This window comes from Notamacropus eugenii, chromosome 1, assembly GCF_028372415.1.
Source record: "Notamacropus eugenii isolate mMacEug1 chromosome 1, mMacEug1.pri_v2, whole genome shotgun sequence".
NCBI classification, from domain to species: Eukaryota; Metazoa; Chordata; class Mammalia; order Diprotodontia; family Macropodidae; genus Notamacropus; species Notamacropus eugenii.
Window position 1 is genome coordinate 462,770,834 of NC_092872.1, and position 20,311 is coordinate 462,791,144.

Sequence of the window (20,311 nt, forward strand, 5' to 3'; positions counted from 1 at the left end):
TCCAAATTATACTTTAGATTTTGACAACCTTCTTATGCATCTTAGGAGAGCACTGCTATTTATGCTGCAGTATATTCTCTGTGTATTTACTTGAATGTCCAGTGTGGGTTTAGTGACTATATATAACCTAGTCTTCTGACTTCAGTACACAGTAGTAATAATTCAGTTCATTGTTCGTAGAATCTAAGCTCTCTGTGATATTTTTTCTGACCCACTATCTGCTTAACAGCAAACGAGTTTCCATTCAGAAACTAGAATGGTAATAATAATAAAAATGTAAAATAAACAAATAAAAATAATACCCCTTGTTCTTTTGTATTTCCTGATAGCCATTATCATAGCCTCATTTGAATAGGTATGCTTCAGGAGGTATTCCTGACCAAATACAACCATTTCAAGAAGGAGGGTAAAGGAGAGTTGAGCTATAAATCCTAACTCTCTCAATGGAGTTTGAATAATGAGATTACTTCAAGGGACTGTGTGCAACAGACCCAGATGTACTTCAGGCCTATTGGTGGTCTTTTGGAAATATTCACAGGGTCCTGTGAAGCAGTGATCCCCAAAGTGGAAGGCCATTTATCTCCGGCCAATGGGTCTTCCTGTTCCCGGCAAGATTGGCTTCTGATGAAAACTACTCTAGCAGGGTGACTTCTGGGGCACCAGAAGGGATGGTTAGATGGTGGTGGCAACAGTAACAGATGCAGACTGAAACAGGGATCCAAAGGACCCTGAAGCACCCAACTGAAATCAGAACCAGCTGAGTTTGAGAGTGGCAGTGACTGCAAGATGCAGTGGTGCTGGAGGCTGAAGTCAGGAACTATGGTGGCTAAGAAGGTATGTAAGGTGCATGGGGACAGTGTCTGGTTCCTCTTTCCCACTCCAACCTCCTCCAGGGTGTGAGTAGATGATGTACAGATAGGAACAGATGCAGACAGAGTAAGGGGTGCCATGCAGGACTAGCCTGGTATAGCTGTTAAAGTGACAGAAGCAATTGAGGAGGCCATAGAGTAGGGGGAGGGGGGGCCACAGACTGATAGGTTTAGAACCAGAAGAGATTCTGAAGGCCATAAAGTCCAATTCCTTTATTTTATACATGAGGAAACAGGTTCAGAGCAGTTAAAGGTCTTACATATTGTCATATAACTAGTAGATATCTGGGGTGGAATCTGAACCTAGGAGTATTTTTATTCCCAAGACTGGGGCCCTCTCTGCTACACCATGTGGCTTCTCAGCACTTGTTAAAACACCTAAGCCAATGCATCAGGCCCAAAAGGCTGCTGGAATAAGATAATCAGCAAACATTTTATCAATCCCCTACTATTATGCTAGACACTGGGGACATAGAGACAAAAGTGAAGCAGCCCATGCCTCACATGCTTACATTCAATCAGAGGAGTTAATGAGCATCTATATAGGCATATAGAAAATAAGTACAAGTATTTCTTGCCTTCTCATTGGGTAGGGTAGAGAGGTGAAGGGAGGAAGGGAAAGAACTTGTAACTGAAAATAAAACTTAAATATTCTTAAAAAGGAAATAAATATTAGATAACTGGGGAGGGGTAGGTATTGGCAAGTAGGGGGATCAAGAACAGTTCAGAACATAGTGCTTGAGTAGATACATGAAGGAAATGAGGAATTCCAAGACAAGGATTTGAGTAAGGAGTGCATTCCAGGGCTAGAGAATAGCCAGTACAAAGGCATTGAGATGGAAGATGGAGTGTCATATGAAGGGACCAAAAGGAAGGCCAATTTGATAGGCCCAGATAGTGTATGAAGGGGAGTAAGGTGTAATAAAGTTAGAAAGGGAATTTGGGGTCAGATTGTGAAGGGCTTCCAATGACCTACAGAAAACAATGATAGAGAAACCTTTGAAGAAGATGACAGAACTAAACCTTCACTAGAGAGAAAGGCATCATGCATTTATCTCCCTGCCTAGGTGGAGGATGGAGCCCAGAGCACATTGTGATGTGTAGCTACTCCTGCCCAGTTTATTCTTTTCTGCTTCTGATTGAAGGATATTGGGGATGGCTATGACCTTCTGAGCTTCCAAAGGTCAGTGATACCAGAAGTCTAGGAGCAACGCCCATGCCAGGATTTGTTAGAAGCCAGGAGTGATGTGTGGAGTGAAGATAGAATGATCTGCTCCAGGCCAATCCAGCAGTAACAGAGAGCCACGGTGATTGGCCTTGCCCCATTTGGAAGTGAATTTTGTTGAATTGCTGTATTAAGTCTGAACCTACTCTCCATAGCAACTGAGCTGACAGAGAAAAGATTGTGCTCTTAAGGACTGGGAAAGAAAATACATCTGTTCTTAGTATATCTTTATAGTAAATATCTCTTTATGAGACAGACTCAGAGATTAAGAGAGATAGAGAACCATGAATAGGAGAGTTGTTTTAAACGAAAGATTGTTTCTAACTTGCTAGATAGAAAGATATTGAGGAAAAGGCAAACAATAAAAGAAATGAATCACAAAGAACACCGATTTCAGTGTCCTACTTAGCCTTGTAGGTGACTCCCCTTCACAGTTTCATTCAGGGGAGAAAAAAGAATGGTATACAGAAGCTTCATCCCCTAAGCAGCTCTCAGCCCTCTATGTGACCTGTAAGTCACTGGTCCGAACCCTTCAAGTACTACTTCTATCATGCGAGATAAATGTGGCTGCTGACATAGCTCAGCTCCTCTAGAGCCCCCACAAATGAAAGCAAAGAAAAAGGAGAGGGCAAAGGACACATGAGACACTCATGAAATGGCCCTTGGGGCTAGGTGCTGATGTGATCTCTGATGTTGCCCACAGTTTAAGGATCGCCTTAGGCCTTGTTATTCTTAGCCTTCCCAGAAAATCACTCTCCCATTTTAGCCTGCCAGTTGAAAAACTGGATAGGTCGCTAAATTTATATGCTTCTTTTAAAAAAAGAGGATGATAACTCTCTAACAGCTGGGCCATCCCAGAACTCTAACTCTGGAAAATTCAGGATGGGGTTGACCCAAGAGAAAAAATATTCTTGTGAAACTCTTTGTGACTGAAGAAAGAGTTTGGAATTTGAGCAACTACCAAAGTATATACAGAACTCTTAGAGAAGAAAAGCCTGAAGACTGCTGGACAGTATGATTTCCAAAAAAATAACTCTTCTTACACCTTACTTCCACATACTATTTTTATCCAATGACACTAGCCTCCTTTCTGCTGCTCAGACAAGACTCTCCATCTCTTCCTGGCTGCAGGTATTTTCATTATTGGTACCCTAAGCCTGGAACTCTTTCCCTCCTTGTCTCTGCCTTCTGTCTTCCTTCAAGTCCCAGCTAAAAATTTCCCTTTCTGCCAGAAGCCTTTCCCAATCCCCCTCACTTCTGGCATCTTCAGTCTGTTGATTATCTCCAATTTATCCTCTCTATATCTTGCTTATATATAGTTGAGTTTTCACATTGTCTCCCCCATTGCGTTGTTAGCTCCTTGAGAACAGACTCTTTCTTTGGCCTTTATTCGTATCCCCAGTGCATGACATGCTTGTTGATTTAACTTGAAGAATTATCATTGTGATGTTTCTTATGGGTGAGCCTAAGAGGAAGGCATAGAATAAGATAATATTTCAGGAAAATCTGTTTATAAGCATAGCCCATAGCTATGATCAGCATAGCTTATTGCAGTATGCCTCTACCTCTATAATGCAGACAACTGTTGGCACAATCAATTTAAAAGGTTCTTTCCAATCAATTATTCTTTCTAGCTTAGCCTTATAACAACATGATTTCCTTCAGCAAGTAGAATGCTGTTTGTCCTATGTACCTGGTGCTCCTCACCCTTCCAATTAAGATCCAGTCCCTAGTTTGGTTTTTTACAGCAAACTGGGTGTCACAGGTTCACAGGAAGTGACAAGGGCATAGTATGATGGGTACCTATCTACATTTTAGGAAAAACAAATGGCAAATGCTCATTTTTTAAAAGAAAAAAATTAAGCTTTGCTAATATTTCATATACAGATTGACATCAACACTGTCATTCTGTCTGTATGCCAGATGGTCACATGTCACATACAGTACATGAAATGTCCTGAGGGAAGAGTTGGTGTTCCACAATACTGAGGGGTTGACAGTGATGCCCTCACTTGTTCATTAGCTTTCAGCATATTGGGACATACTGTCATATCATAAAGTGTTAAACCAAGATTTTCAAAAGTAATGAATAATCACATTGCTCTCAGTTAAAATATTATTATCAACAACACTTTGATAATATTTTAGTGAGAGAAAAAAAGGTTTTGAACTATTAATACATAAAAATATTTTAAAATTTTTTTATCTTTATTTCAAACTGTGTGCTTTATTAGTGTATATAATGTATTGGTACAGTAATACAAAGATAATTTACATGCATCTGTAATTAGTTGTGTGTACAATTTACATATATGTGCAATTTATTATGCATGTCATCTGTAAAAAAATGTGACATAATGTGGGGACATGCTCAATTCCCCCTCTTTTTAATTGCTAAGATGTGAAGATCAAAAAAAGTTTGCAGTGTACTGTGGTTAAGAACTTCTGCTAGTGTATCAGTGAACGACAAATTTTCCAGAAGCCTAGAACATCAGAGCTGAAAATTAGAGAAAACTCTTGCATTCACAGAGGAAAGAAGGGAAGGAACTTGCCCAAGGTCAGGCAGCTAAATTTCAATTTACCAGATCAAAGATTATATAATGTTGGGACAATTTCTAACATAGCTACAAAACTAATGGGAGGTGGATGGTCCCGTGGGAAGAGCTCTGGATGTAGAGTCTAAGAACCTGTCAATAAATCCCATCTCATTCATCTGTGTGACCTTAGACACGGTACTTAACCTCTGAAACTGTTTACAGTAGGTCAAATACGGACCTTTTAGATTAGATGGCCTCTAATGCTCTTTCAGGCCCCCAATTTACAAAACAAATCTTGCTTTGTGGGCTTTTCACTTCAAAGAATAGCTAGTATTTTAACACCTTTTTCACTATATTGGGACTACCTTTCGTCATTTCAAAGAACTTGTCTTCTTAGGGAGTCTGGGACCCGCTTTGGGCAGAGTAACACTGAGGCGTCGGGGCTTCGAAGAGGCTGGGCAGGCGGAGGGGCTGCGCAGGCGGAGGATGGGCAGGCGGAGGATGCGCGGGCGGAGGATGCGCGGGCGGAGGATGCGCGGGCGGAGGATGCGCGGGCGGAGGATGCGCGGCCATCCCAGCCTCGGTCCGAGCGTGGTTATTACTTTAGAAAACACGATTTGGGTGTGTGCTTGTTATTTGGACATGTTTGTATTTCTGTTGTTATTTTCTTATGTGTCTACCAGTGGTTTTTCCCCAGTAGAGCGAAAGTTCCTAGAAGACTGTTTCCCTTTTGGTTCTTGTGTCTCCAGGGCCCAAGAGATCGTAAAGAAGTTTTGTAAAGTTGAACTGAATTCGATTTGGTTGGAAGGAGGTGACTCAGGCAAGCAGGGAGGGACTTCGCATGGACCAGCGATGGTGCTAAGCTTTAGGGATACAAAGAAACCATGAAAAGAGTCCCTGCCCTCAAGGAGCTTAACGGAAATGAAACACATACGTGTACACGTGTTACAAAATGTCAGTAACTTGAAGGGGAAGGCCCCATAAAGAAAGTGGCCTTCAGCTGAGTCTTGAAGGACGTCAGGGATTCCAAGGGCTGAAAGGGGAGGAGAGGAGTGTGTCTGTGTCTGTGTCTGTGTGGGTGTCTGTGTGTCTCTGTCCCTCTGTCTGTCTGTGTAAATCCTCCATTGTGGCTCTACTCCAGACTACGGGGAGAGAGTAATGTGTAAAAAGAGTGGCAAGATAGGAAGGGGTCAGGGTATGAGGACTTTTAAATGCCACACAAAATCGTTTTAGCTTAGAGGTAGTAGAAAATCACATTTTGGGGTGGGGAGGAGTGAGCCAGTGAGGACAGTTAAGTCTGTCAGTGCTTTAAGAAAACTCCCAAAAAGAAGTTGAACTGTGAGAAAACAAAATGAAAGTCCTCAGGAAGAGATGATGAAACAAATGGCCTCCCTTGAGGTGGAGAGGTGGGAGTGGGAAACCGTTAGGATGAAGTATGATATACATTGTTAGAGAAGGTATCTGCTTCGAATTTTTTTTATTTTGTCACAAGAGAACATCCATTCTGAGAGTACGGATTGGAAATAACTTTTGTGAAAAAACAAAAGACATCAAAAATGAAAAAAAGATTCAGCTTTTGCTGTTCTGGATTTTGGCCTTTGGGATAGATTTTTGCCTCAAATAAGACTTTTAAAAAGATCTTTGACTATCTTTTGATATTTGACAGAACAATAAAAGTTCATCCACAGCCATTAACCCTTGATAAATAAATCATGGGAATAATGTTCGCAATAAAAATAATAACAATAGCCAGCATTTATATAACTCCTTACATGTTCTAGACATTGTGCTAAGCACTTTAAAAATTATATCTCAGTTGATCATTACAACAACACTGGGAAATAGGTGCTATTGTTATCCCCACTTTCCAGTTAAGAAAACAAAAATCAAGTGACTTGCCCAGGGTCACAGAACTAATAAGTATCCAGAACTTAGCAAAGTACCTGGCACATAGTAGTCACTCAGTAAATGTTTATTGTTTAATTGAGGCTGGATTTAAATTCAGGACGTCCTGACCTGTCTCAGTACTGTGTCTTTGGCACCACCTAGCAGCAGTAACATCCTACTAAATTACTGCTACTACTACTGCTAGCTAACATTTATATAGTATATTAAAGTTTGCAGAACAACCCTGGGAAATAGGTGCTATTATTATCATGCTCATTTACAGGTAGAGAAACTGAGCCTAAAAGAAGTTAAGTGACTTTTCCATAGTATACAGCTCCTGTCTGAAGCAAGATTTGAGTTCAGGTCTTGAACTTAATCCCCCATCCCACCACATTATTTCCCTTTTGTCTCAATTCTCCAGGTAAAAATCATCCTTAAGCAAAAAAAAAAAAAAAAACAAATCTCACCTTGATTTCATAGTCATCAAAAAGATGTCTGGAGCACCAACAATTTTCTTGTCCCTGCTTTGAGATTGGTCTAGCAAGGTGGCACACTGAGCTTGGAGTTAGGAAGATCTGAGTTCAAATCTTGTCATGGGCATATGTTAGCTGTGTGACCCTGGGCAAGTCACTTAACCATTGCTTGCTTCAGTTTCCTCATCTGTAAAATGGGCATGATAATTGCACCAATCTCTCAGGGTTATTGTGATGCTTAAATGAGATAATTGTAAAGTGCTTAGCATAGTTCCTAGCACATAGTAATCCAAAAATGCTTTCTTCCTTGTTTTTCTTTCTTTCTGAGATTTGCTTTCATCTACCTTTCAGGTCTGAGCCTATCTTTTCTTGGAGCATAAAGAGCTTTGAGGTAGATTACCTTCCCAAGTTCCATAGGGTTTTCCCTTCTTGAGATAACACTACCCTGGTTTCAAATTAATTCAGGCATTTTGTGAAGCCAACAGTATCTGGTCCCTTTGTAAGTGGTTACATGGAGTTTTTTATCCCAAGAAAATGATAGGCAGTAGACCAAGTCTGACTGGCAAGGTGTGCACTGTCTCCAGTTCAATTTCTGTTGCTGTCAGAGAGATCTCTATCTTTTCATTCTAAAGTGATCGTTGGGACTTGGGGTTGAGTGAGAGCAACATTTCATTCTATCATAGATTCTGATGTCTTCTCCCATTAGAACTCTGCCCTGGGGAACTCCTCTTGCCCACACCATTTCAAAAAGCAATAGGTGGCACTGTATTTCCTTGTCTCTATCTTCATATTTTCCTCTTCTGTTGTCCTCATTTTCATTTATATCCTCAATCCTTGAGATTACTGCCATGTTGCTCTGTTTCAGTTTGATCAGATAGTGCATTTCTGGGGTGGCTGTCACCCAGGGCATCAAGTAAATTACTTTTAGTAATCGTTTTTTAATGCCTTTTTTTTTAACCCTCTCGACCACCAGTTTCCTATGCATCTTCCTCCTAGTTTAGTTTGGCTCATGTTTTAAGGTAGTTTTAATTTGTATATTTGTTTCTGTTAGAATCTACTTTGTTTTGCCTTTAATTCTACTTACGATTTTACAATTCAAACATGATGTTTCTTTTCACATACACATACACAGACTATATCTGAGTAGGGAAAGAAAGGTTTGGGATTAGGCTATTCGTTATTTGTGTTGCTCCAGCTTCCAACAGTTTTCTTTATTGCTGATCTTATGAAATGTTCATTTTTCACTTAATTTGGTATTTCTTCCTCTTCTTTGATTAGATTCTAGACTCACTATTAGGGTGTGTGGTGTAGTGGAAAAAAACAACAACAACACAAAATTAAGTTAAAAGGCCTGGGTTTTCTAAAGACCATTTGACCTCGGATGGGTCATTTAATTTGTATTTAACTTGGAAGGTGGGGATCATCTCCAGTTGTCCTGATCTATATCTTGCCACTGGATGCAGATGACTCTGAAAGTGAAAGTGAGGCTGGTAACTTTGCACAGTCCTCCCTCACTTAAATCCAATTCACCTTGCTGATGCCATGGTCCTCTCTGAGAACTAAGGACAAACAGCAACAGTCACAACAACAGCTTGGAAGTTAGGTGGTGCAGTGACTGATAGAGCACTAAGCAGGAGTCAGGAAGACCTGAATTAAAATCCCACCTCATACATTTATTAACTGTGTTACTCTGTGCAAGTCACTTCACCACCATTTGCCTCAGTTTCCTCAATTGCAAAATAGGGATAATTACAGAACCTACTTCTCAGAGTTGTTGTGAGGATCAAGTCAAATGAGATAACATTTTTAAAGTGCCTGAAACATAGGAAAAACCAAGGCTTGAATCCTAGACCAAAGAGGAACATGCAGTCCTCTCACTCTGATCCAGCAGAACTTTCCAGTTGGCTAATAGTGTCCAAGTCCAGCAGCAATCTACTAGAATGCAAACCAGGGGCATACCCACAGGTATATTTATTACTCAGATCCAAACCCAAGACAAGAACTTCTAATAACTCAGATGGAGGAGAGTGGCAGCAATTAGACTTTGCTTTGGATCAGACTACTTTGTGAACATTGAAAATTTGCAAGTCAATGGGATTTTTTCTGTGCTGTGGCAGTAGCCATGAAATATGCTCAAGCTTCAGATGAGCCTTGCCTCTAGCCTCCTTCCATGTAGAAAGAAGGCATTGCTTGATCCCAATGAAATCAGTGAAGTTGCCAATGCCAATTCCCATCAGCAGATCTGGAAACTGATTAAATATGGAGTGATAATCTAGCTGCCCATTACAGTCCACTCTATTGCCTGATGCCAGAAAAATACTCTGACTTGATGGAAGGGCAGGTACATGGGCATTGGTAAGAAAAAGAGTATTGCCAATGCTTGTATGCCTGAGAAAGTGACCTGATGAGGAGAATGAGGATTCTGCTTTATCTGTTTCCAAAGATATTGCAAATCCAGAAAGACTGATCACCAAATATGTACTGCCACCTGTGAAGTGAAGGGAAATATTTTCAAGAATAAGCAGATAGTCATGGAGCATATTCATAAAGTAAGGCAGAAAAGGCCCAGAAGAAGCTTCTGGATGACTAGGCTGAGGTTCATCAATCCAAGACTAAGGAAGCATAGAAGTGTCAGCAAGAGTGTCTAGAGGCTAAGAAAGAGAATCGTCAAGACTTGTCCAAGGAGGAAGAGACCAAGAAATGATTCTTCCTTATCTGCTTTGTACATAGTACTCTTTTACAAAGTTCATGCCATAAAACTTAACAAACTACTAACAAAAAAAGGGGGAAAAAAGCTTGCAAGTCTGATATATCCCTCAGGTCCTAGAACAATACTCAGTACCCCTTACAAAGCAGCAGGAACTAAGAGGACACAAAGAAGGTGAAGGATATGGGCTTATAACCAAGAGTAACTTACCCTACAAAACTGAGTAAAAGCTACAGAGGAGAAAATGAAACTTTAATAAAATCAAGGATTTCCAGGCAATCCCAGTGAAAAAACCAGAGCTACATAGAAATTTTGAAATAAAAACAAGGAGTCAAGAGGAACATAACAAGTTAAACATGACTGAACAGTCTTAAAAGACTAAACAACCAGTCAATAGTCTGAGCATTTATCAAGTGCCTACTAAGCACCAGGCATTGTGCTAAGCACCGGAAATATAAAGAACAGTCAAAGGCAATCCTTGCTCACAAGGAGCTCACAGTATAATGGATGACATGGACAATACAGAAGTAACTAAGTACAAACTATGTATTCAGTATAAATTGGAGATAATCAACAGAGAGAAGTAACTAGTATTAAGGGGGATCAAGAAAATCTTGAAGTAGGTGAGATTTTAGCTAGGACTTGAAACCAGAAAGTATAGTTAAAAAGGAACTGAATTCCAGGTATGGAAGATGGCGATCAGTATTGCTGGATTCCAGAGTACCTTGCTGCGGGGATGGGGGGAAGGAGGGAAGTGTCTGCAGGGGGCTGGGAGTAAGATGTAAGAAGACCGAAAAGACAGAAGAGAACCAGGATTTGAAGGGCTTTGGATGCCAAACACAATTTTATATTTGATTCTGGAGCCCTGGGAGTTTATTGAATAGTGAGGGTGACATGGTCAGACTTGAACTTTAAGAAGATCTAGTTGACATTTGAGTGAAAGATGGAGTGGGGGAAAACTTGAGGCAGAAAGAGGAAACTTGAGGCAGAAAGACCCACCAGCAAGCAGCAGACCAATAGTTGAGGTGGGTGGTGATAAGGGCCTTTACCAGGATAGTGGCAATGACAGAAGAGGAAGAAAGTACATATGAGAGATGTTTCCAAGGTAAAATTCATGGAACTTGTCAACACATTGGACATAGGAAAGACAGAGAATGAAGAGTAAAGAGTAACATCTGCGTTCATAAACTGTTTACAATATCCAAAGAAGATACGTGTCCCCTAAGAACCCTATGATTATCAGCTCTAAGTGGTTGTATCAATGGTGATGTTCTTGGATTTACCAACTAGAGAAATAAATTGACCAACAGTTTAAATCAAATATTCCAGCAGGCATTGTGGTTTTCTTTCTATCTTCTGTTGCAAACCATTTAGAACATTCTCCCTGCTGCCTTGAGTTTTGTGTAGTTGAAAGCTGGCAAATCAGACATTTCATTTTTAAAATGAAATTTCCAATTTGGTATGTCCAGGTACATGTGTGCTAATGGGTAGAGGGATGGCAGTGGGGAGAAGTTGAAGGATCAGATTACTTCAGTTTTTTTTTTTCATTTTTCCGCAGCTCAGATGACTTTGTTGGATACAGATTGTCCACAACCTCAACTTTGCCTTGAGTAAATCCCTTTGTTAACCAGTTGGTTCGTCCCAGCTAACATTTATAGTTTCTCTTGCAAACCATTCTTTCACAATTGTGTCCAAGATCAAATACCAACCATGTTTAGGTTCAGGCAGAAAAAGTACGTGGCAAGTTTTCAGGTACTCTTTCTCAACTAATCTCCTTACTGTCTCCAGTATATGTAATAGAATCATAGTTTACAGTGTCCAACTTTGAGATTGTCATTCTTCCTAAGATAACCTTTCTTGCCCTGATGTCAATCAGTTCACAGTTTGAGCAGTGTTTTCTAAAAGTAATTCACAAATAAAATCCAACCATGTATTTAGATTTGTCTGGTTTCACTTCATGACAACCAGAGAAGATCCAGAGCTAGAGAAAGTTGTTATGGTGGTCTCTGTATTTTGCTCTTGCCCAGTTTTATGCTAAAATGTGAGCTGTGGGCTTCATTTTGGCCTTTTGATTCTCTCTCAGCCTGAGGTGAAAGCTGTTCAGCTGCAGACAAAGGACCTTTCACGACATGAATACAAGTCAGACCCTATCCATGGCAATCAGCTCATCTTTCAAGTTTTGAGCCACTGTTTTAACTTCTCACAAACATGATCTTCTACAAAGGACAAGAAGAGAATAATTTCTTTGGTCATCTGACCCCAGCCTGAACTGCGGTATTTCAAATACCTTTAAATCATGTCACTGGCCAAAAGGATTCCATCTCATAGAAAAGAGCATTTCCTATTTTTATTAACAACTCTGAGCCAGTTTTAGATCTGTTTGCTTCAATGGTAAGAATAAAACTTTGGAAGTTCTTTTGATCTTCCAGAAGAGGCACAGAGGGCAGGAGAAATATTTTTAAAGAGCCCTAAGACTCTGATGGAGGAGATAAATGATTTCCCTTTGTCAGAGATGCTCTCTCTCTAAAATGAAGTTAATAGGTTTTTTTCAGTGCCCTAAATGGCACCTTAGGCACCCTAAATCCTAATGTCTGCTGCTAGGGAAAGAGCTTTCTGCTCCCTACTCACCAAGACTAACTGCGGCATCCTTGAGTTTGTGTTTTTTTCACCTCCACACATTGTTGTGAATGATGGACTTTCCTTCTTCCAATTAATTTCTCTAAATTGCAGATTGATTCTTCTTTACAAACCTTGTTGAAAAACTAGGTAAACATATAAGGTATTCTTCCTTTGTTTAAATGGGAGCCTGAAAGAATTCCTAACCATTGCAATTCCAAATCCAAATCCCATGATTCCTCGAGAGATCTTGGGCCTCATCAAACACAATCTTACTCTAGACGGACCTTCACAGAATGTAGAGTGTAATATGGAGACTCAGGAGCTATCCTAATATGGCTGTGTTCCATATACCAAATGAATTTAGCTGACCAGGCAAGGAGCTACACAAACCTGCTACGACAATCACGAAGGCCAGGCACCTGAATTGCGAGGTAGGTAGCAACTACTGCCACTACCCCTAATGAGTGTTTCCTTCTGAGCTAACTTGCAAAAATCAGACATAATGCAAGCCTCTGAGCTACACTTTATATATGATCTTAAAGCAAAAAGAAGCAGATGGGGGAGAGGGGGTCGAGGCCCTGCACAGTTCAGGTGAGTCTCCTTATCTGTGTGGTTTCCCTTGCATAACTGTATTTGGGTTCCTCAGGGTTATTTGTGACCCGGGGGTGGGGAGGGGAGGGGGGCTCTTGTGTTAGGCAATTCTATAAAACTGCTTGAGATTTTTGGAATAGAATGCAGCAAAGGGCTAAGCAGTGATGCTTGTGTTACTAGAACAACAACAGCCGAATCCTTGATAGAAAAGTTTATCTGAGGTCACAGAACGCTTGCAGTCAGTAATGACAATACCCTTGCACAAGAGCCACAAGTAACAAAGACAATCCATTGGGAAGGGAGGTGAATTAATTTCTCCTCTGGTCTGGGTCGTGGTTCTCTGGGAGTGAGAAAGTAAAATGTTTTGTATAGTAAGTCATTTTTTAAAATAGTTACAGAAGAAACTGGGTCCAAGAGAATGGACAAAGGCTCAGGTGATCATTGGCTTGATGGAGGCACTCCTGACAATCATAGTCTAGTTGCTCTTCTGGTACCAAGTTGGGAGAAAATAAAAATGGTCAAGCTAACCTACATTTGGCAGAAAAGAATGGAATTCCCCCCTGAGAATGTATAACCAGAATTTCTTGCTTATGGAATGATAGGAGTTGCTGGGTATATCTATCAAATTGACTGACTGTAATTGGCCTAAACTTGTAACCTCTATAGTCTGAACTTAACATTAGTATTTTGACCTCAAAATCAAAACTAAAAACCAAGGGAGAAAGCTGTTCCCTGCGCAGTGGACCATTTAAAGGTACATTATGTCCTTTCACCTTGAAGATTCAGAGCTTGGAGGAAAGGCATTTTCCATGGCATGAGCTGCATTTGAATGGAGCCTCCCCAACTTTGTCATTTTCAATTTTGATTGAACTCAATGCAAATCTTTTACTGATGAAAACACTCCCCTCTGGTATTCAGAACAATAAGATAAAAGTTAGATGTGGCTAAAAGGAGAATTTTCAAGGTATCAAATTCCCCTTCACATCACAGGAATTAACGTAATAAGCAACATTAAATTACCGTAGTGTAACCATATATGAGAAACTGCTGTAATCGTCAATGGGCTGCTCATGAAAAAAGAAGCTGCCACTGGCAAATATTGCAAAAGTACATTTTAGATTTGCTATTTCTTTTTAAATGTCACAATGAATTAGAGCTGGTCACTCCCTGGTCTACTTGGAGGGCATTTTTAATGTATCTGTCACAGCTGCAAGGAATCTTGAAGTCATAAAAAAAAATTCTTTATTAGGAAAACATTGCTTAAGTTACTGAGTGAAGGAAGAAACCAGTATGGATCTGTAAGAGCAAATGGGATAAAAGTTCGACTGTCCTCAGGAAAACAATTGTGAAGCAACATTTCAAGGAAGTTTAATTTTCTAGTGCATTTTAATGACCAAATGAAGAAGACATAAAAATATCAATTATATATAAACTCCAACATTTTATTTTCCTGGTTATTCTGAATAATAGATCAAATGGAGTCTACAGTATGATTTTATTTTTAACAAACGCTGCAATCAATCTTTCATGCTACAGATCTGTGTAATTACTGCATGCTACATAGTTAAGTGAATTGGAGCTTAAATAGAACACACATGCTCTTTTCCTCTGATGGTACTGCAAGGAAATCTGCAAAATCCCTATATCCAGGCACTTCCCCATTCTGTTTCCTGTTAACATGTTCTTCCAGAAAAAAAAAAAACCCACAGTATTTCTGTTTTCAGGAAATAAGATTGAATTAGAGTTGGACTTTTAGTACTTTTAGTAGATGAGGGGCAGTGTACGAATCCACTAGCTCTGTCTGCTCTGTCCATGGTCCATTACCAGCTTCAAACCCAACATGAGGTAAGGAGACATTGGAGGGCCAGGCAGTTTCCATCCCAACACAGTCGATTCCCTGTGGGGCTGTGTGCTTTCTGCATGTCAAGCCCTGTTCCCACTCAAGTCACAATGATAAGCATTCCTGGACACTGGGCTCTTGAATTGACTTCATTTGCTGTTCATTTCACACATTATCATCCTTCTCTAACATCACATGATGGGGACCCACAGCATGCTCTTTACTGTCAGACTTTTTTTTCTGCAGCTAATAGTGTTGCAAATGCAGAATCTGGTTTCTCAGCAAGAACCTCCGGCAAGTCAAACTCAACCACCTGAAAGTCAGAGAACAAGGATCAAAATATTAGAAAAATCTCCAATATGAAGTCAGAACCTAATAATGTTTCTGGGTAAATGAATCAAGACAGGGCTTTCTTTACCTTCCCACTGTCCATGACTAGGACACGGTCACAATTTAGGACTGTGTTTAAACGATGGGCGATGGTTAAAACAGTGCAACCCTTGAACGCTTCTTTGATGGTGCTCTGAACTAGGGCATCTGTTTTAGAGTCCATCGAAGCAGTGGCTTCATCAAGGAGAACAATCTGTTGAAGAAAGATACATACTAAAACCATTCTATACCAACTTTGGGTCCTGGAAGGAAAAGACCAGTGTTTTTGTTTAGATGACTCTTGGGGGAAATTATACAATATTCGTATGAATTCTTCAAGCCATGTAACTTCCTTGTAAAATATCTTATTCTTACCATACAAATGGGCAAGAAGCAACAATATATTGGCATCTACCACAATACCATTATTTAATATGTCTATATCAACAACTAGGTGGCATGGAGTAGTGGAGAGAACACTGGACCTGGAATCAGGAAATTTGAATTCAAATCTCATTTCGGCTGTGGGCAAGATACTTCATCATCTCTCTGAATTTCAACTTCCTTTTTTGTAAAGGATGAGGAGGAGGAGGAGGAGGATGGTGATGATGATGATGATACTTGGATACTTACCCTGCCTCTTCCACAGGGTTAATTTGATGAATGAGGAGATAATGGACATTAAAGTGCTTTGTAAACCTTAATATTCTATAGAAATGTGAATTGTTATCACAAAAATGCTAAAGTGGGTTGGAAAAATAGGGTCTTTGAAAGCAATAGCAATATCTTCAATAACTCAGGATAGCCAGATTCTTGAGAAAAGTGAAATCTAGATTTTTATCCCTCCCACTTACCCACTGAAACCTTGTTTCTGAATCCTGTGCTCAGTTTTGAAGTGGTTCAATTGCTCTGTCTCTGCCAAAAGGCAAGTATGCTGCTATAACTACTGTCTTTAGCAGCCCTGCTGGAAATATCCAAAATATGACCAATCAATTTTCCATACTGTTTCCTTACTTTTGAATTACGAAGAAGTGCTCTTGCCATACAGAGCAGTTGCCGTTCCCCTACTGAGAAATTTTCTCCATTTGCTGTGACTTCTGCCTGTAATTTCTCTGGGAGTTTCATTATCTATAAAAACATGGTAAATGTCACCTTTACAATGTTGATCTATACAATTGTCACGGTTAGTGTTTATTGATTGCTGCCCCTGCCGCATTCATCAGAGAGCTTTATTTTACTGAACAAGAAGAAGGAAATGCCAAACAACAATTATATAAATATTTCAAACATGCATAAGAAGAAAGATCAGGGAATAACTAGACATTAATAATTCAAAATTGCTGTGTGATTCATATGCCCCTATAGTTAGCCCGACTATGAGAGCTAATGACTCATCTGCAGTTCTGGAGAACTTATACACTACTGGGAATGACTTTCAGTGTCTGTGTGCTCACAGCTAGGGTGGGGTAGGGAAAGCTCCCTGGCAACTGAGGTTAGCTGAGAAAGGCTTTCATTGTTTCATCTGAATAGCCCATTTAAATCAAAATGGTTCTCCCAGAAATAATCCTGATTAGCAAAGGCAAGTAGCCAATGGAAATGTCCATCTTGGATCCAAGTGTAGAAGAAAACACCTCAGAGAAGCAGAGGTCCCTGATGAGGCCACACACCTGCTGTCTCCAGTCTGGGTCACTAAGACTGCCTGCATTCCCATAGGCATGCCAGTCTCTGCAGATTATACTGAATTAGCTAACTATAAAAGCAAAAAAATATAAAATAAAAGCAAAAAAAAAATCATCACAATCCTGGACTGAATGTCTGTGGAGAGAGAGACAGGGACAGATGATATGGTTCTCAGAGAAAAATACCATTGCCTAGAAACATACCGCATCTTTCATGAAAGTTCTCTCCAGGACCTGCCAGAGTTCCTCATCTGTGCAGCTCTCAAAAGGATCCAAATTAAACCTAGCAAAATAAGAGAAAACTTCTTGGGCTACAATGAAAGGATGACCATTTATTTTATTTTATTTTATTTCATTTCATAGGTGGATTTAAATGTGGTTCTCTACATTTTGGCAATAAAGAGAATATAAATGAGTTGATCAATATTAGCCTGATTAGCCTAAAGCAGTGCTAGATTGATGTATGACAACCAAGCAATAAAGGAGACCTCATAAGAGCTCTTTAGTGAATCCCAGAATTAAACATTTGGAAGGGACCCTAGGATTCATCTAGTCAAACTTTCTACTCAAATTCTAGAATTCCTCTCCACTTCATTGTGGTTACAGTGGGGAAAATGCTAACTCTGGAGTCACATAATCTGGGCTCAAATCCTGCCTCTAATAATTACTACTTGTGGGACCTTGAACAAGTCATTTAATCTTTGTAGGCCTCAGTTTACTCATCTGTAAAATAAAAAGGTTGGACTAGATTGGCCTCTGAGGTCCCTTCTTTCTCTAGATAGCTGATCCAAAACAATAAGCATCTAATCTCTTCTTAAATACCACCTACGACAGGACACTCAGTGCCTCACATGTCATATCATTCCATTGCTAGACAGTTCTGATTTTTAGAATCCTCTTTCATCCTAAACTAAAAGCTTGCCTCCTTGTAACTTTCACCCATTGATTCTAGTTCTGTTGTCCAGAGAGACACTTCTTAATCCCATTGCATTTTCTATATGACAGCTCTTCGTATATTTACAGGTAATTAACATAACCATCCTTCAGACATCTCTTCTTCATGGTCTCAGTTCCTTCAGTCCTTTCTCATATGTCATAGTTTCCAGTCCCCTCACCATTCTAGTCATCTTCTTTTGAACATCTCTTTTACTATGTAGATCCCAAAGATGAAGAAAGTTCTTTAGAAGTATTTTTACCAGAATAGAATACATACACTTTCCTTGTACTGAATATTAGGATTTTTTGTTTCTTTTTTGCTGTCATCTTGCTTTTGATTCATAATGATCACAAGCACATATACATGCACATGTGCACACACACACACACCCCCCATACACACACACAGAAATTCAGATCTTCCCAGTGAACTGTCACCTAACAGACTTAGAGAACTCAATCTGGAAGCAGGACGACCTGTTTGAATTCTGCCTCTGACCTGGGTGACCATGGACAAGCAATTGAAGCTCTCTGAGGCTCAGTTTTCTCATCTGCAATGTAGGAGTGATTATTCCTTTAACAACTACTTTAAGAGGTTGTTGAGAGGAAGAAATGAGATAATGTATATAAAATGCTTTGCAAAACTTAAAAGCATGACAAATAAAACCAGTTATTATCTAGTCATATCTGTCTTATACTCGTTAGATGCACATTTCATTCCAGTCTGTCAAGGGCTTTTTAGATCTCAGTTCTGTTATTCAGTATATTAGTTGTCCCTCACAACTTCATGGCATTCATAAACTTTATAAGCATGCTATCTATGCTGTCATGTAAGTCACTGGCAAAAATATTGAACACAATATAGCCAAGGACAGTTCTTATAGCACTCTACTGAGACCTCTTTACAAATGGACATCAGTTCATTAAAGAGCACCTTTCAGGCCAGTTATTCAGTTGTTTATTAATTCTCCAAACTACTATCAACAATCACATCTTACCATCTTGTACATAAAGGATATCATGAGAAACTTTGATACATATTTTAATGAAATCTGAATATTCTGTCCAAGGCATTTCCCCAACCTACCAGGCTAGTAATTTTGTCATGAAATTTTGTCATATGAAGGTTTGATCTCTGTAATCATAAGGGTTTCACTGTTACCTAGTGTTTCAGTTAGAAAACACTTTACATATATACTATTTCATGTTATCATCAGTGTGACTAATGATTCACTGAATTAATCAGAGATATAAAGGAAAAGTTTCATGTGAAAATGGGCATGATAAAAAACAAAAAAATATTTAACAGAAGAAGAGATTAAGAAGAGGTAGCAATATTACACAAAAGAACTATACAAGAAAAATCTAAATATCACCAATAACCAAGATGATAGGGTTGCTGATCTAGAACCAGGAGAATAAATATCCTGGAGAATAAAAACCAGTGGCCCTTAGGAAACATTACTAGCAATAAGATTAATGGAAGTGAGGGAATTCTAGCTCAGCTATGTAAAATCCTAAAAGATGGTTCTATGAAAATATTGCACTCAATATGGCAGCAAATTTGGAAAATACAACAGTGGCCACTGGATGGGAAAATATCAATTTATGTCTGAATCTTTAAAGAAGGGCAATGCCAAGGAATGTTCCAATTACTGAATAATTGTGCTCATTTCACATGCTAGCAAGGTTATACTTAAGATTCTATAAGCTAGGCTTCAGCAATATATAAACTGAGAATTACTAGAAGAGTAAGATGGTTTTCAAAGAGGCAGTGGAACTAGAGACCAAATTGTCAAACTCATTGGATTGTGGAGAAACTAAGGAAGTTCCAGAAAAATATCTACTTCTGATTCACTGACTACACTAAAACCATTGTTATATCATAACAAAATGTGGCAAGTCCTCAAAGAGATGGAAAAGCAGATCATCTTATTTGTCTCCTGAGGAATCTGTATGCAGATCAAGAAGCAACAGTTAGAACCAAACACAGAACAACTGATTGGTTTAAGATTGGAAAGGGGGTTCTGTGAGACTGTATACTGTCACTTTAACTTATATGCAGAATATATCACGTGCAAAAACAAGCTGGCTAGAATAAAGGTTGTTGGGAGAAATATCAATGAACTCAGATATGCAGACAAAACTACTCTGGTGGCAAAAAGTGAAAAGGAATCAAGAAGCCTCTTGATGAGAGTGAAACAGGAGCATGGAAAAGCTGGCTTGAAGCTTAGCATTAAAAAAGACAAACACAAGATCTTGGCAACTGATTCCATCACTTTCTGGCAAATAGAGGGAGAAGAAATGAAAGCAATGTCAGATTTTATATTCTTGGCCTCAAAGATCACTACAGATGACAACTGCAGCCAAGATGTTTGCTCCTTGGAAGGAAAGCCATGGCAAATCTGGACAACATACTGAAGAATAGAAGCATTAACTTGTCAGCAAAGGTCTATATAGGCAAAGCTATGGTTTTTCCCAGTAGCAATTTACGGCTGTGAGAGTTGGAAAAGGACTACAGGACTATAGGAAATCTGAGCACCACAGAATTGATGCTTTTGAATTGTGGTGCTGGAGAA

The 20,311-nt window shown here is 39.4% G+C and overlaps 1 protein-coding gene, 1 long non-coding RNA gene and 1 pseudogene across 6 annotated transcripts in view; 2 read left to right on the top strand and 1 right to left on the bottom strand.

The window, feature by feature from the left end:
- The first annotated feature begins 361 nt into the window (after positions 1 to 361).
- The window catches only part of LOC140519285 (uncharacterized), a 93,176-nt gene continuing 73,226 nt past the window's right edge, over positions 362 to 20,311 (top strand). Inside the window, exons 1-2 of one of the 2 annotated variants that reach the window (XR_011972153.1) lie at positions 362 to 834; positions 1,937 to 2,052. This is a non-coding gene — a long non-coding RNA (uncharacterized lncRNA). The remainder of the gene's footprint in view (positions 835 to 1,936; positions 2,053 to 20,311) is intronic. The other variant, XR_011972154.1, reaches the window with a different exon arrangement.
- On the top strand, positions 5,244 to 16,292 carry LOC140519284 (large ribosomal subunit protein eL19-like; annotated as a pseudogene).
- Positions 14,326 to 20,311, bottom strand: part of ABCC12 (ATP binding cassette subfamily C member 12) — a 73,168-nt gene continuing 67,182 nt past the window's right edge. For 3 of the 4 annotated variants that reach the window (XM_072632145.1, XM_072632144.1, XM_072632143.1), the window contains 4 exons: positions 17,001 to 17,079; positions 16,132 to 16,245; positions 15,167 to 15,331; positions 14,326 to 15,061 (listed from right to left, as the gene is read on the bottom strand). In XM_072632145.1, the coding sequence (XP_072488246.1) occupies positions 14,975 to 15,061; positions 15,167 to 15,331; positions 16,132 to 16,245; positions 17,001 to 17,079 (445 nt within the window). In that variant the 3' untranslated portion in view covers positions 14,326 to 14,974. Of the gene's footprint in view, positions 15,062 to 15,166; positions 15,332 to 16,131; positions 16,246 to 17,000; positions 17,080 to 20,311 lie in introns of those variants that run through there. The other variant, XM_072632146.1, reaches the window with a different exon arrangement.